We start from the raw sequence: 14,179 nt of genomic DNA, 5'->3' as shown, positions 1-14,179 counted from the left end.
CGAACGGGCTGCAGGGGGCACTGCCGGCCCGCGGGACAGCCGGCTGCGGGGACACGGCCGGGACACGGCCGGCTGCGGGGACACTGCCGGCTGCGGGGACACGGCCGGGCTGCGGGGGACACTGCCGGCTGCGGGGACACGGCCGGGCTGCGGGGACTCTGCCGGCTGCGGGGACTCTGCCGGGACACTGCCGGCTGCGGGGGACACGGCCGGGCTGCGGGGACACTGCCGGCTGCGGGGACACGGCCGGGCTGCGAGGCACACGGGGGCTGCTGGCAGGAGCGCTCGGCAGGTCAGGGCCGGCGGCAGCAGCAGCAGCAGCAGCGGCCGGTCCCTACCGCTGGCCAGGCAGAGCCCTTCTCCCGGGGCCGACCGAGGCTCCCTGTCACACACCGCGATCTCAGGAACGGCACATTCACCCTGCCCTGCCCACGCTGTCACCCGGGCCTCTGAACACACTGAGCTGCAGGAAACCTTTCTGTGCCCATTTCCCCGTCCCCAAACAAGCAGAGAGAGGGGAAAACATAGGGGAACACATATCCACACTCTGTTTCTTCCCTTCCCTGGCTGTGTTTGAAGACTCTTTCCTGTTTCTCCACTAAGAGTGACACATTTTCACGTGGAGTTTTCCGATAACAGAGACGCTGCCCTGCCGTCAGCAGTGACAGGATCAGGTACCCCAGCTCTGATCACATTACCCTCATTAGGGACCCACTCAGCAGTGGCACCCACTGGGTCTGAGGGTTCACTCACAGTCCCAGTGCAGGGCAGTCAATTTTTATGAGTCACCACTGAGAAGGTTTCAGGCAGTATTATATTTGTGCTATTCCATAAAAATACTAATCTCTATTTGTTATAAATGGTGTTTCTGTGAAGTTCTTACTGAATTACTATTTTAACAATGTCATGACTTGACACAAGGCTCTGGACACACAATTTAAAACTGAAGAAAGTGATGTGGGGTTTGACAAAATCAGACAAAAGTTGAAAGTGCAGCCCCCATGCCTGCTTCTGTGCTCCCTCAGAGACCCGGGACAAGGGAGGCACAGCCCCTTGCAGGAAAGGGGAGAGACACAGCTATTCATAGAACAAAGCTGACTGCAACAATTCAAGTGCTTTTTCCATATGAATACAAATATTGCATACAAACACTTCCATAAAATGATATAACAAAACCTTAATCTGAAGAAGTTAAACTTCTAAAACTAAGCTAAAAACTATTCTAAACTTTCTTGTCCGTAAAGTAGACACGGATGTGCTCCAAGCTCTGTCCTGTGACCTGTGGTACCCCAAAGGATGAAAGTGGAAAAATGAAAAATTATTGCTCCCATAAATTCACAGTGCTGAAGGAAATTTTAACAGCATTAAAATAGCCATCAGCAAAATGAAGACATTATGCAGGATACCACGTTTGAAAATCTCCTTCAAATGTCTACAGACACAAGACATCTGGAGCTTGTTGCTGCACTCAGTGGGCTTAAGAGGTGGAGAGATGTGTTTCTTACAGATCCCACTTAGTGGGACAGAACTGCTGCTCATTGTTAAAGCCTGTGACGGCTGGAGACACCCTCACCAGATGGACACGGGGTTTCATTCAATGCAGAAGTGAAACTGCACTTGGTTACCAAGAGTTGGCAATAACCTCCTCCAGAAGTTTGTAGAGACAGGGAAGAGAGGTAAAATCCCACCGTGCCATACAGCAAATGCAATGCACTAGACACATCCCAAAAGCAGGGGACATCTGACCGGGGACAACTGGGTACTGCAACAAACTTGTAACTCCTTGGAACCCAGGCCACTGACAACAAACACTCACCAACACAAGCTTCAGCAACCAAGGCTGACGTTTTTCAACACCAAAAGAACTTACCTACCTAGAGGGAAAAACAAACCAAACAAACAACCCCCAGCAGGCCCAGGACTTCACAAGGAAGCACAAGTAAGGTTACATTTGATTTGCATCATTTGTGGCAATTTTTTGGGGTGTGAAAACGATGCAATAAGAAAGCAATTACTCTAGAGGAATGGACTGGGACTGGAGCGGCTGTAAGGATCAAACACATCAATCCCAAGCAAAAGGAATCTATTAAGATGTCAGTATGTCCAGATGAAATAATACCAATCGATGCATTAGGACCATAAATGGGAGGTGTATTGGAGATGCTGCTATAAAACCAGACGAATTTAACAGAGATCTGCCCTCACATGTATAAAGGCTACTAAATTGAAGTTCTTAGTACAAACTGCATTTATTATATGTGATCCTCTAATACTGTATCTCATGCCTTGTAAAAGATTAGTTCTTTTTTTCTTAAGGGAGACAAATCTCTTATACTTTAGTAGCTACAACATAACTGACAGCTTCTCACAAATAAACTGCCTGTTACAAAGTACACTGATTTTAAAAAATGGACTGTTGTCTCTACAGTGAAATTAAAATACCAAAATCAAATCTGTAGAGAGCAATTATCCCAGTACAACCTGTTGAATGCTTACAAAGATCATGATAACCTCAAAGATAATCCCCCAATTTAGCAAATAATACAAGAGATTTGCTTTGGTTTTATCACTATCAAACCACAGCAGTTGAGAACAGAACAGAATCAGACCAGCACAGTTTAATGAACTCCTAGAGATCAACACCTCAGAAAAAATTAGGACCAGTAATTAACTGACCTGTGTAGCCATTCTCTAAAAGAAAATGGCAAATTTGTTTTTCAAAAAAAGTGAAAAATGTATCTCAGGGACCAGCGCAGTGATGTGTAAAATCAATTCAGAAGCGCCTCCCAAAACAAACTGTTACACAGACACTGAAAAGCACAGTGAGGGATGAAGAGAAAATAACCTTCCAGACTCACATGTTAAAATCCTCACACATGAAGAGCCCCAAGACACATCACACACATGTGAGGAGCTGAAAGGAACAGATTCAGGCACCGCTCCCATGCGGGTGAGTGCAACAGCCTCTTGAGGGTTCCCTAGGGAAAGGGCTGAACTTGGAGTGCAACGGGAGCTTGGATCAAAATGCTTTTACTCCACTGACATTCTCTGCCTTCCAGTCCTAGCAAGGCTCTCTGCTCAGTGTCCTGTGCTGGCTCTCTGGCTGTCTCTCCAGCTCCTGGAAAAATTCTCTGATAAAAGTCCAGACAGTTGCCACATTTCCCCTCTTGAAATGGCTCAAGTCCTTTCTGTATTATGTTGCCAACTCCACAATGAGCCTGAGACAAGTACCTAACACACAAAGCTTTCTGCCTCCTTGTTGCTTGCCCACCTCTGACCCTAATGAGCAGAACTCATCCAACAGACACAACTGACAGAACAGGGCAAGTTCTCCCCACTGCCACTCACTGTGCTACTTCCTACTTCTCTCACTTGTTCCAAGAGACTGGGCAGCCCATCTGGACAGAGATTGCTTTTCCCCATGTTCTGCACACAGCCTGCACTACAGCCCTTTCAGAAAACAGAATTAAACCTAACAGTGAAGACATGCATGTTGGAACACTTCCCATATTCATATACCAGAATGCAGAACTGTCTGCCAAGACCCCAGGCACAGAACACCCACCTCTCTGCGCCCCTTAAGCCAGAGAAGCCATGAAATGCAGTGCTCAGAGAGCACCGAGCTGAGCCAGGCTCCCCTTACCTGGGATCATGGCACTCGCAGACTGGAGCTGGATCCCGGTTGCTCAGGGGTAAATAATTAAAGAACTCTCGCAGGTTCAGCAGAGCATCGATGTCATTCTCAAAGGCTCTGTGTGCAACTCCTGCACAGACACAGTGAAGCAGGTATGGAAATCATTGTGCAAGCTTTCCTTTCCAAATATATACCAATAAAGACAGAAAGAAGCAACAGCAAGAATCTTGAGCTATTACCAATCAGGAATCTTACGCCACCAAATCTGACCAGCTAAAAATATCTAGAAAATGTGTGCTGTATCAGACTTCCTCCAGAACAGGTCTGGAATGTTGACCTCATATTTAAAATAATGTGAAGTGGTTTATCAGCTGGCACAGCCCTAAGCTGGACCCCAGCCTTCTGGAGCTCTGGTGAGGTTACTGTGCTGCACCCAAGTGTTGGACCACAAGTGCCTTTTGTAAGGGCTGGATCTGGGCAGCATCTGTGTGTGTGGTTTTGGTTCATCATCAGCTCTGTTCACACATAATTTGAGATCCCACAGTCATTTGAGTCTTGAGAAGATTCATGACTCACAGAGTTTTTCCCAGAGGGAAAAAAAGGGAAAAATAAGTGCTTCCTCTCACACTGTCACTTGGTTTATAGTTAAGCAGTTCAATCAATCACGTTAGTGAGCAAACAAGGGACTACTGAGACTCTTTCAACCCATGCAAATGTCTGGACAACAAACAAAAAACCCCACCCCAGGCTGACTTTGTTAAGCCCTGCCCCCTGACAGTCTTCCCACTTCTAGCACCTTTTGTGGGTTTGATACTTTCTCTTCCAAATCCCAGAACTCTCCCACATTCCCACTTTGCCTCCTCTGTGTTCTGTTACTGAACAGGAGCTGCAGGAGGGCATATGCAGAGTCAGGTCCTGTGCTTAGGCAGAGCTTTGTCCCTTAGACTCATCTGCATTGGCCAAGGGGCTGTTTAGCCGTTTGCTTTGAGCACAATCAGCACATTCAGTAAAGCCCCCAGCTCTCACCAGACACTGCAGTGTGTGTCTTTGCACCCCCGAGCTGCTCCTGGGTGACATCTTCATTGGTGACAGACTTCACCACGTCAGGCCCGGTGATGAATAGGTAGGATGTGTCCTGGGGGAAGGGGAAAAGCAGAAACAGTGAGCGCCAGAGCCAAGCTGCAGAAGCACCTAAGGGACAGCCACAGCCTCTAGAGACTTCCCCCAAAATAAGAACAGGGGAGAAATTTCTTTAAAAGGCTGCATTGCATTAAAAATTCACTGAAAATGCAATTGTCCACAAGTTATTTGGGAAAGTTTTTCTCAACTTTTCATGCAAAATAAGAATCCAAAGCAGATCATCTCAGAAAATATCCATTCCCATGTGGTCACTTAGTGTGTGATCAATGTCACCAGCAGCAGCTCAGGACACATCCTTACCTTCACCATGAATGTGAAATCAGTTAAGGCAGGAGAATATACGGCTCCACCAGCACAAGGACCCATGATGAGGGAGATTTGGGGAACGACCCCAGAACACAAAACATTTCTCTGCAATAGGAAAAAACCAAATCTGGTTTTACCAAAGAAGTGCATCTTAAATCTGCGCCCAGATGCTGCAAGAATTCACCACCACAAACAGGACTGTTTTATCTACTGGCAGACAAGTATCTGGAGAGAATGTCCTGATGCAAATGGAACCAAAATGAGTTTGTTATTTCTGTGCTTCTCCTTTCTGTTCCCATACATTGATTTCCTATACTACGCAACGACTGCAAAGAAGGTAACAGGAGCCACCTCAACAGATGCTGCAGGGGCAAAAACTGCGCTGAGCCTGGAGTGGGAAGGGGTGCATGTCCCTGACATTTCAATGTGTAGGTACACTGTGCTCAGAGGTACAGTGCTTGGTGCTCAACTGGGTCACGACAACTTCTGTAACTGTTCCTCCTAGACTGCACCACCCCAAAACCTGTCAGCATCTGACTGACCTGACATCCCACCTGCTTTCCTACTGAAAAGACAGTGTTCTGTGCACGCCTTTTGATGCAAAGTATTTCAGCAGGCATACAAAATAATGTCATTTCTGTGAAAAAATGAGCAGCAGTGTGCCTAGGGGAAAAATTCTTGCATTAACCACAAAAATCCTCTAGGAACATAAAACTTTCACCAGTGCAATCAACATCCCCAACCGGTAAGGTTAACACTGACCCACACACTTCTTTGAACAGAAACCTCTCTGGCTTGCATGCCTTCTTTCCCCCCTGCCCCAAAACTCTATTTTCCCCCCTAACCCCCATCTTGACAGGACAGGCACTTCACTGCTTCTGATCGGAGCTTTTCAAGTTTCCTTTCAGTGCACAGCATTTAATTTACTTTAAGTCCCTCTTCCTGCGGTGGAAATCCTTCGCCTTTTACCAACCCTATTGAAAATAACTGCTGTGTGAAATTGGTAACATATCTGTATTACAGAAGAGACACAGGAAGCTGACAGTGCATTACAACCAAAAAAACCACTGAACTATGGTGTGCCCACCTGTCTCAAACTGATAAATGCTAAGAGAAATTACATCCCAACACAGACAATTGAAAATTTAGGTGTAAACCAAGAAGTTAAGTAGTTGCTTGGGGTTTTCTTCCCATTAAGCAAATTGCCTGTTCTTTCATTCTCACTACACATTGGATCACAGAGCCTTACAAAGCTCAGCATCACCCATGTTTAAGACATGGGTCATTTGCCCAAAGCCAAGAAAAGAACCAAGCTCTGAGTTTCACGCGCTGCTTTATCCATTGGCTGAAAGAGAATGATAACCTTAACATTTACTTACAAACACCCACTTGCATGTTTTGCCCACCTTTGTGGATGCCAAGCTCCCTGTCCATCCAGCAGCCTACTCACCAAAAATATGTCTGCATAGCCTGCCAAGGACTCCACTCCCTCCTGGATTCGGGCTCCTCCGGAGTCATTCAGCCCAATCACGGGTGCTCCAACCATGGCAGCTTGATCCATGATCTAGTGATGAACACAAACTCCTCAGTGTTGACCCAGCTAAGCTAAACCCCGAAATGTACACCCCCTAAAAAAAAATCTGCCTTCCCAGCCGTGCATCTCCACACTCAGCAGTGGCTTTGGATAATGCAGTGGGAGTGACACGGTCACAGGAGAGGGACAATTTCTCCCTGCTCATAAGAGGCCTCAACTGCCCCTCAAACAACCTCTCACATATGTCTCATCTGCTCTTCAAAGTTTGTTGCAGTGGTGGCTGTGGAATCTCTCTAAGCTGTACATTCTAATGCTTGATTACCCTTCTTAGAACTTCTTTGGGAAGACTAAATTAAATCTTTCCTCCAGAAATTTAAACATTACATTTCTCTTGATACAAAGCAGCGAGGGAGAGCAATTAGCTACTCCTGGCCTTTACCTTTGTGAACATTCAAGTACCTCAAATCCCCCTTCATTCTTCATACTCCTCTTCATGTTTCTAGGCTAAGCACCATCAATTCAGTCCCACATCCTGTTTCTAGGGCTCTGATCATTTTAGTTACTTGCCTCACGATCATACACAATACTACGACAGAGGCTTAAGTAGGAGGACTGAATTCCTTACATTCCTTGCACAAAATATTCCTGATTGTTGAATTCCAGTAAAATGTTTGCCATTTTCATAACACTACAGCACTGGCACATTATGTTAAGATCTGTTTAAACACCAAGATCTGCTATATCTTCCAAATAATTTTTTGTAAAACATCAGTTAATCCCCATTTTGAATTTTCAAGTTGCTTTTCCCTGCCCTTTCCATCATTGTTATAAGATTATTTCAGACAATCTTTAACTTGCCAAGTATTTTACAGTTCCAGTCCCATCTTTCAGAGTGCTTGTAGCATCACCCTTCAATTTTATATTGCCTAAAAACACAGAAACCACACTTGGTGCCACTCAAGTCAGTGGTATCTCATGAGACCCAGAACTCCAGCCCAAACAGGAGCTGGTGTAACTACCTCTGTACAGTCCTAGAATTCACTGACACATTCCGCTGTTTTCCAGGGACTTATACATGGACTTTCTTTCCCAAGGCTTTTCCAAGTTCTTCCTAAAATGCACATGAAAGACTGAGCCCCAAAGCAACTGATGCCCCCAGAGCCTTCCAACTTTGGAGCCCACCAAGAACAGCACCAACCAGGAAGGACCCACTTTTTTTTAGTTCTGTGATCAGCACTTTCCCTGCTGCTTTAAAAAGAAGAGATCAAAGAAAACCCACCAGAAAGCATCCCATCATTCCAGTGCCATTCCATCCCTCCCCAGTACAGACACCATAAAGCTCCAGTGTGAAAGGCTAATTCAAGTCCTTCCCAATATCAAGACTTGGTAAAACCAAATATTTGTTATCTAGTGCAAAGTCTTCACGTTTTCTAGTTTTATACCCGCTCAATCCTGAGGAGCCTATGCCAAAGAGTAGTTATTTCTACAGCATAAAAGGCCTTGTGCACCAAAAATCTTGTTTCTGATTCCATGGCAAGAAAATTCAGGAAGATTTCCCAGCTCACACAACTCGACACTCATGCATGAAAGAGTTCTTGTCTCCCCAGTCCTGCGATTCAAAAACTCTTCCAGCAAGACAAGCAGACAAACAGGAATAAATAGCCACAAGTGTGTGATAAGAGAAACTCCCAGGATCAAGGTGACCTCCAAGTTGTAAAACTGTTTATCTTCAGGCTGTTTACTTGTTACATTTGGTTTTTTTTAAATATTACACACTTTCACAGCACACTGTTTATAGAGGAAAAAGTTTCTCAGAATTCATTCCTCATTTCTCCAGTGGACAATGAGTAGTTAATTTATATTTGTTCTTGGCAAGTCTCTCATCCTTTGTAGTAGAGTCGAAAACACAACTTAATGTAACAAAGTGTATATTACCTGGAAAAACTCTCTCACACTCAAAAAGTGTGAGGTACCTCTCTCAGGCACGGCATGCGCCAGAGCCCACTAAAGTCAGTCACCAAACATTTTCTCCAAAGTCCTTATCACAACAGACTGAAAAAGGGATGCTGACGATTTTTTTTTGTTTTCTCCTGTGCCATATTACCTTGCAGATCTTCTGGGCATGAGCTCCAGATAAACTGCCTCCAAATACAGTAAAATCCTGAAGGTAAAGCAAATTTTCAGATTAGGGAGAGAACAATTTCAGTAAAATGTTGTCAATTATTGCCAGTAAATAATATAATCCTACAGTGCTCTATATTTGGTATGCTGCTTCAAAACAACTGACTCCCTCAGTGCAGCCTGCAGACCATGCCAGCTCAATCCAAGCCTCCTTTACAAGGGGAAATACAGACCTTGACATGTCACCATTCTAGACTCATGAGTTATGTCCAAAAGTTATTATTCTTCCAGGGGTGCTGTAGGGACTATGTCAGCCAAAAGGCCTAAGGAGAAAGATCTCTAATAGGCAACATGAGGCCCTGGGACTGATCCAGAAAAAGAGGGGACATTGACACCTACTGGCACAAACAGAGCCCAGAGCCAACTCCTGCAGCATTTCCCTGCTGCATTCCCACCGAGCCTTGCTCCCAAAGAAGCCCCAAAAACTGTGTGGACAGAGACAGCACAGCTATGAGTAACAGTTGAACCGAAAAGGTTCAGCATCTCAGGAGGCAGCTCAATTTGGAGGGAAAAAGGTCTTTAAATATAAAAAGGGAGGGGCATACCATGAAAGGGCACTCTTAAATCCTACTAATACAAAAACTGCCCACTGGTTGTGTTCTAAAATGAAGGTTTGTGTTTGGCTCCTCTCTTATGCTCAGGCCCATGTAAGAGTGTGTCTCTCCTTGGAAGGAGCACACATCCAAGACAAAAAAGGCAGAGTGTACGCCTTGCTCCAAGGTAACACAGCAACAGCCACTTTGGCCATGAGAGCAATGGAACAAAGGCTACTTTGTGGCCCAGAACAGAGCAGCACTTTCTAAGGGTCTGAAAGAAAGCCTTCCTTTCACAGTGTTATGAGTAACCAAGATAAGTCTCTTCCTAAGATGTTTCCTCCAAAATACTTTTATTTTCATATAAAAAGTATGTTTTGACATAAAAAGTATATTTATCTATTTATGTCCTATCACAAGCTTTTTTGCTTCTTCTTGCCTTGCCCTGCTTCCTCCCACAGGTACATTGCTGCATGGCCACACTGAACTATTGTGAACTTATTTCGAAGGGTAAGTTCACATTATTTAAAAACAAGTAAAACTTTACCTGACTGAAAACATAAGCTAGTCTCCCATTAATCCGTCCACGACCAGTCACCACACTGTCACCAGGATACTGCATGAAAAACAGATAAATTCATTGAAAATAACAGACAGAAAAATCAAAGCAACAATGATGTCCACTAAAATTTCCACAAACTCCTACTAAGACAAAGCAAAGACTGATTTCCTGGGAGGTCTCATCTTCCATGTTTGCAGTGGGGGCTCCACAAAGATTTTCCCCAGCCCTGAAAAGGAAAACTAGAGGTAATATCACATATTCATTATGTATTAAAGATCAGTGAACTTAGCAATTTCCTTCAAATTTAGTACATCAGGAGTTAAGGCAAATCATGCCCTCAGAGACAGGATGTACCTTTTATCAGGACTAGCTAATGTTTTGGAAAGAATGGACAGCGTGCACAAACCTCTGAAGTGTTGATACAGGATAAAAAACAACCCTGGACTGCTCAAAAAAAAAAATTACAGTCACCTCAAATGCTTGAACTTGACCTGTCCCATTTTTCACCCTGTAAATAAGGGAAGAAAGAACTGGACAAGGAAATGGAGCTTGTAAGTCTTAAAATGTGCTTAATCTATACTGTATCACTTTCTAGTAAAGAAAATATATAGAAGTTTTTCAAGACAACAGTAGAAAAGGAACTTTACTGGGCTGTCAGTAAAGAAAGGAATTTCAGGCATTGAAGTGCTTTTTGTTGTTAGGTATTAAAAAAAGAAAAAAAAAAGGAAAGGAAAAAGGGAAGAGTGTGGTGCAGGGCCCACTCCCAGGGCCATTTATGCACAGGTGGGCTGTTGTGAGGAAGGTCACACCCATCCAGGGCCTTTTCTCAGGCTGTGCACACAGGACAGCGGCACACACCTGTACTTCAGCCATTGCCACATGCAGGTGACTCCCAAAAGCCCCAGCAGCCCCAGAGAGGCCTGGATGTCAGCACAAGTCCTACCCTACCCTCAGAAAGTTCCAGGGACTCTGAGAAATTCCATGCTAAACTAATATTCCAGCTCAGTGGCCACAGTTAGGTCATCTGTGGTGAAACTGTGCTCTGTAAACACAAGCTGCAGCTCACTGAAGGGTGAATTCTGAAGCACAAGGGAAAAAATTAACCCTCTTGTCACACTCAGGACTCTGCTGCTCCCCTTATTTTCAGAAACAGCAGTTTGTTACCAATGGTGTGGGATGCAGCATGGAGTAGGTCAATGAGAGGAAACACAGCAGTTATTTGAGTTTGCTGGGGAACAGAGTAAAAAATTAGAGGAAAAAAGATGATTGCTCTGCTGTTCCCTGAGAGGGGAGGAGGTCTAACACAACCTCCTTCGCAGCACCAAGCATCATCAGCCTCCTGTGTGACACAACAAACAAATCCTTCACCTTTGCCATTCCCAGCAGCTCTGCTGGAACCCTGCTGTCCCCTCCCTCATCCATAGGCTGCAGTCCTACAACCTGAAGGACTGAAACCCAATGACCTGGTTTAAGAACTGCACAAACAGAAGCTGTAGCCACTGTGTGCAGCACAGGGCACACACACAGAGCAGCTCCTCACCCTACACCACAACCCACAGCAAACAGCCTTTGGCTACAGGAAGACTCACAGTGAACAGGCACATCTGCACCAGCCACTGACGTCCCAGCAGCTCACTGGTCCCTTCCACCACACCACAACAGAACACTTTTCCCAGGTAGCTCATTATCAGGCATCAACGTTATGGGGAGAGACTTTGGGGAGCCATGGATTTTCCCTGTGTGTGTGTAACTCCCTGTACCATGCTGGTTTAGGATACCTGGCCATGTATCCAGAAAGAGCCTTAGCAAGCAGGGTGCAACTGGCTAACAGAGCAGTACAAATGCTGGGACTTCCAAACATTCAGATCAGGTTGTAAGGCCCTAAAGGATTCTATGACTGTAGTTTGGCAGGCATAAATATGGATTAGAGTTATTTCATCCCGTAACTCTAATCCTACCTGAAGGAAGGCAGAAGTATCTACCCTGATTTGGTCCTCATATCTGATCTGATTGACAAAGTTGCACCAACAAAGCTCTGCAGCCTCCTCTACTGTTTAAAACACAAATCTAAGACAATTCCCAGGAAGGTATTTGAACCAAACAGGTGACCTTATAAAAAAAGTATCAAATTTAGACAACAGAAAGCTCTCTAAGTTGTGAAATGGAAACTGAGAGTAGTTAGAGCAAATTTACAAAGCAAAAGTATACATAAAAAGGGAACAAATAGAAGAAATTACATGTGAATTTTCAACCAGTGGGCTGGCTGTACAGCAGAGGACAATGAAACAAGAGTTACATGAAATAAAACTACCTTATTCTTACTAGAGTCCATCCCAAAGTCAGTACATCTGTGTTCCACAAACATGTCATATTCATCAAAACTGTCAGGGTCCAACAGCAGCAGAATTCGTTCCCTTGCTGTCAGCTTTCCCTGAAACAGAGCAAGCAACAATTAACAAAGCCATCAGGTGGTTCTGGCTGTTTGCTGACCCCCAGCAGATGCAGTTTAATCAAACAAAACCTCACTTGATCCGCTACATTGGGTCCATTAAGCAACTGCAGGCCCCCAAAGCTGGAAATAGCCTATGTAGTGATTATCCTCCTCAAAAACAAATATAATGCAAGCCAGACTCTGAAAAGAAGGCTGACTGTTGGAACAGCACTACCACAGGAGAAAGGAAACAATCTCAGAGACTTTTCAACAGGATATAAAGGCATCACAGCTATTTTTGCCCACGCATTTAAATGCTGCTATTAAGGCCTTTGTTCTACTCTTAACCAGGGAACTCTTCCACAGCTAAACCAGTCCTCCCCAACTGCTCAGGGTTCAATTCACCGCACTCAGTGTTTGACTGCAGTAAATAAGAGCGAAGAGGAAGTGTGACAGCCTGCAGGGATCTTCTGACAAAATCCTTCTGGTTTTTTCCTGCTGGACACTGGTATGGGCAAAACTAGGGTAAGGGCCAAGAACACAATTGACCAGATATGCATGTCCCTTGCTCAGTGCTATGCAGTAATAAATGACTGGAAAGTTCTTTATATCTTAACCTACCAAACAAATCTGTTATTTCCAACCCAGGTAAGCATCTGCCTGCAAAGGGCAGAGCACCTGGGTTGTCTCCTTTAGGGGATGACGTGACCTTGCATCAACATTACATTAGAACACAGCTCAGCTTCTCTACAAAACATCTGAGCAGTAGGCCAAAAACCTCATGAAAAGCAGCAAATGCAGGAAAGCCTAAGGTAAGCCATTTTAGCTTATATAAAACATAAGCTGTTCAAGGCCCTAGACATGCAGCAGTGCTTGTATACTGGTTTGTCAGTGTCCTGAATGTAACCCAGCGAGACTGAACTCTCTTCAGGTGTTGTATAACTGGGGAAGGACACTGCTGATGGGCAGACTGATCACAGAGGGAGCCTTCACGGGAATCGCCATTCCCACTTCCTTGATGCCTACAAGCCACCGTGGTACCACCAGGGCCTTGCACCACACCGAAAAGGCATCCCAGCAAGAAGCAATAAACAGAAACAGGAAACCTCTGCTGTCACCCCCATCAGCACTGCCTACATGCTGAACAACAGAGGCAGGACACTAAAAACCCACCTGTTGTCATCCCTCCCACCTGTCTTTTCCTCTGCCTTATTTCCATTCTTCTAACTTTTTGCTCTCATCTCAGAGATCAGCTTAAATCTGCAACAGCGGTGTAAAGATGAAGCTGTGCTCAGAAGTGTTAAGCAACCTAAAACTAACTTACCATCACACTGACAGGCAGAAGTTGCAACTTCTGTCTACTCTACCTCTCATACATATTACAGACAATCTCGGTGACCTTTCTGAGGTAAAGGACTTAGTAAAGCAACTGTTCTTTTTTCTACCCAGAGTAACAAACAATGCAGTCTTTAGCGCTGCTTGAGCAAAGCTTCCCGCAAAGGGGCGTCTGCAGCTGCCACGCGAAGCCGCGAGTCCCCAGCGCCGAACGGAGCCCCGCCGTATCTGGCCTGCCCTCCCCGGCGAGCGTGCGCCCGGCGGCAGCGGGACGGGGCTTTGTCCCCGCCGTCCGCCTGCGCTGGGCTCACCCGCTTGTGCTGGGCGTCGATGCGGGCCTGGCCGCCGCCGAGCAGCGCGGCGCGGCGCTTCTCCTCGATGCGCTGGGGCACGGGGGGCGGGCGGGCCCCCGAGGCGGCGCGGCCCCGGCACAGCCCCGCCAACCGCCGCAGCACCCGCACAGCCGCCACGTCCCCCTGCCGCGGCAGCGGCGCCTACCCTCCAGACACGGCCCAGACAATCT

General features: G+C 45.7%; 1 protein-coding gene across 1 annotated transcript in view; it reads right to left on the bottom strand.

Moving 5' to 3' along the window:
• PCCB (propionyl-CoA carboxylase subunit beta) overlaps positions 1–14,179 on the bottom strand; it is a 33,659-nt gene that overhangs the window by 9,406 nt on the left and 10,074 nt on the right. Inside the window, exons 2-9 of the mRNA XM_042024510.1 lie at positions 13,968–14,150; positions 12,202–12,321; positions 9,876–9,944; positions 8,719–8,775; positions 6,531–6,644; positions 5,075–5,185; positions 4,661–4,769; positions 3,644–3,764 (exon numbers count right to left, since the gene is read on the bottom strand). Of these exons, the coding sequence (XP_041880444.1) occupies positions 3,644–3,764; positions 4,661–4,769; positions 5,075–5,185; positions 6,531–6,644; positions 8,719–8,775; positions 9,876–9,944; positions 12,202–12,321; positions 13,968–14,150 (884 nt within the window). The remainder of the gene's footprint in view (positions 1–3,643; positions 3,765–4,660; positions 4,770–5,074; positions 5,186–6,530; positions 6,645–8,718; positions 8,776–9,875; positions 9,945–12,201; positions 12,322–13,967; positions 14,151–14,179) is intronic.

Source organism: Corvus kubaryi, unplaced genomic scaffold (assembly GCF_017639235.1).
Source record: "Corvus kubaryi isolate FWS band 111438036 unplaced genomic scaffold, C.kubaryi_AGA036_p1.0 37264, whole genome shotgun sequence".
NCBI lineage: Eukaryota > Metazoa > Chordata > Aves > Passeriformes > Corvidae > Corvus > Corvus kubaryi.
This window is presented reverse-complemented; position numbering and strand designations above follow the sequence as displayed.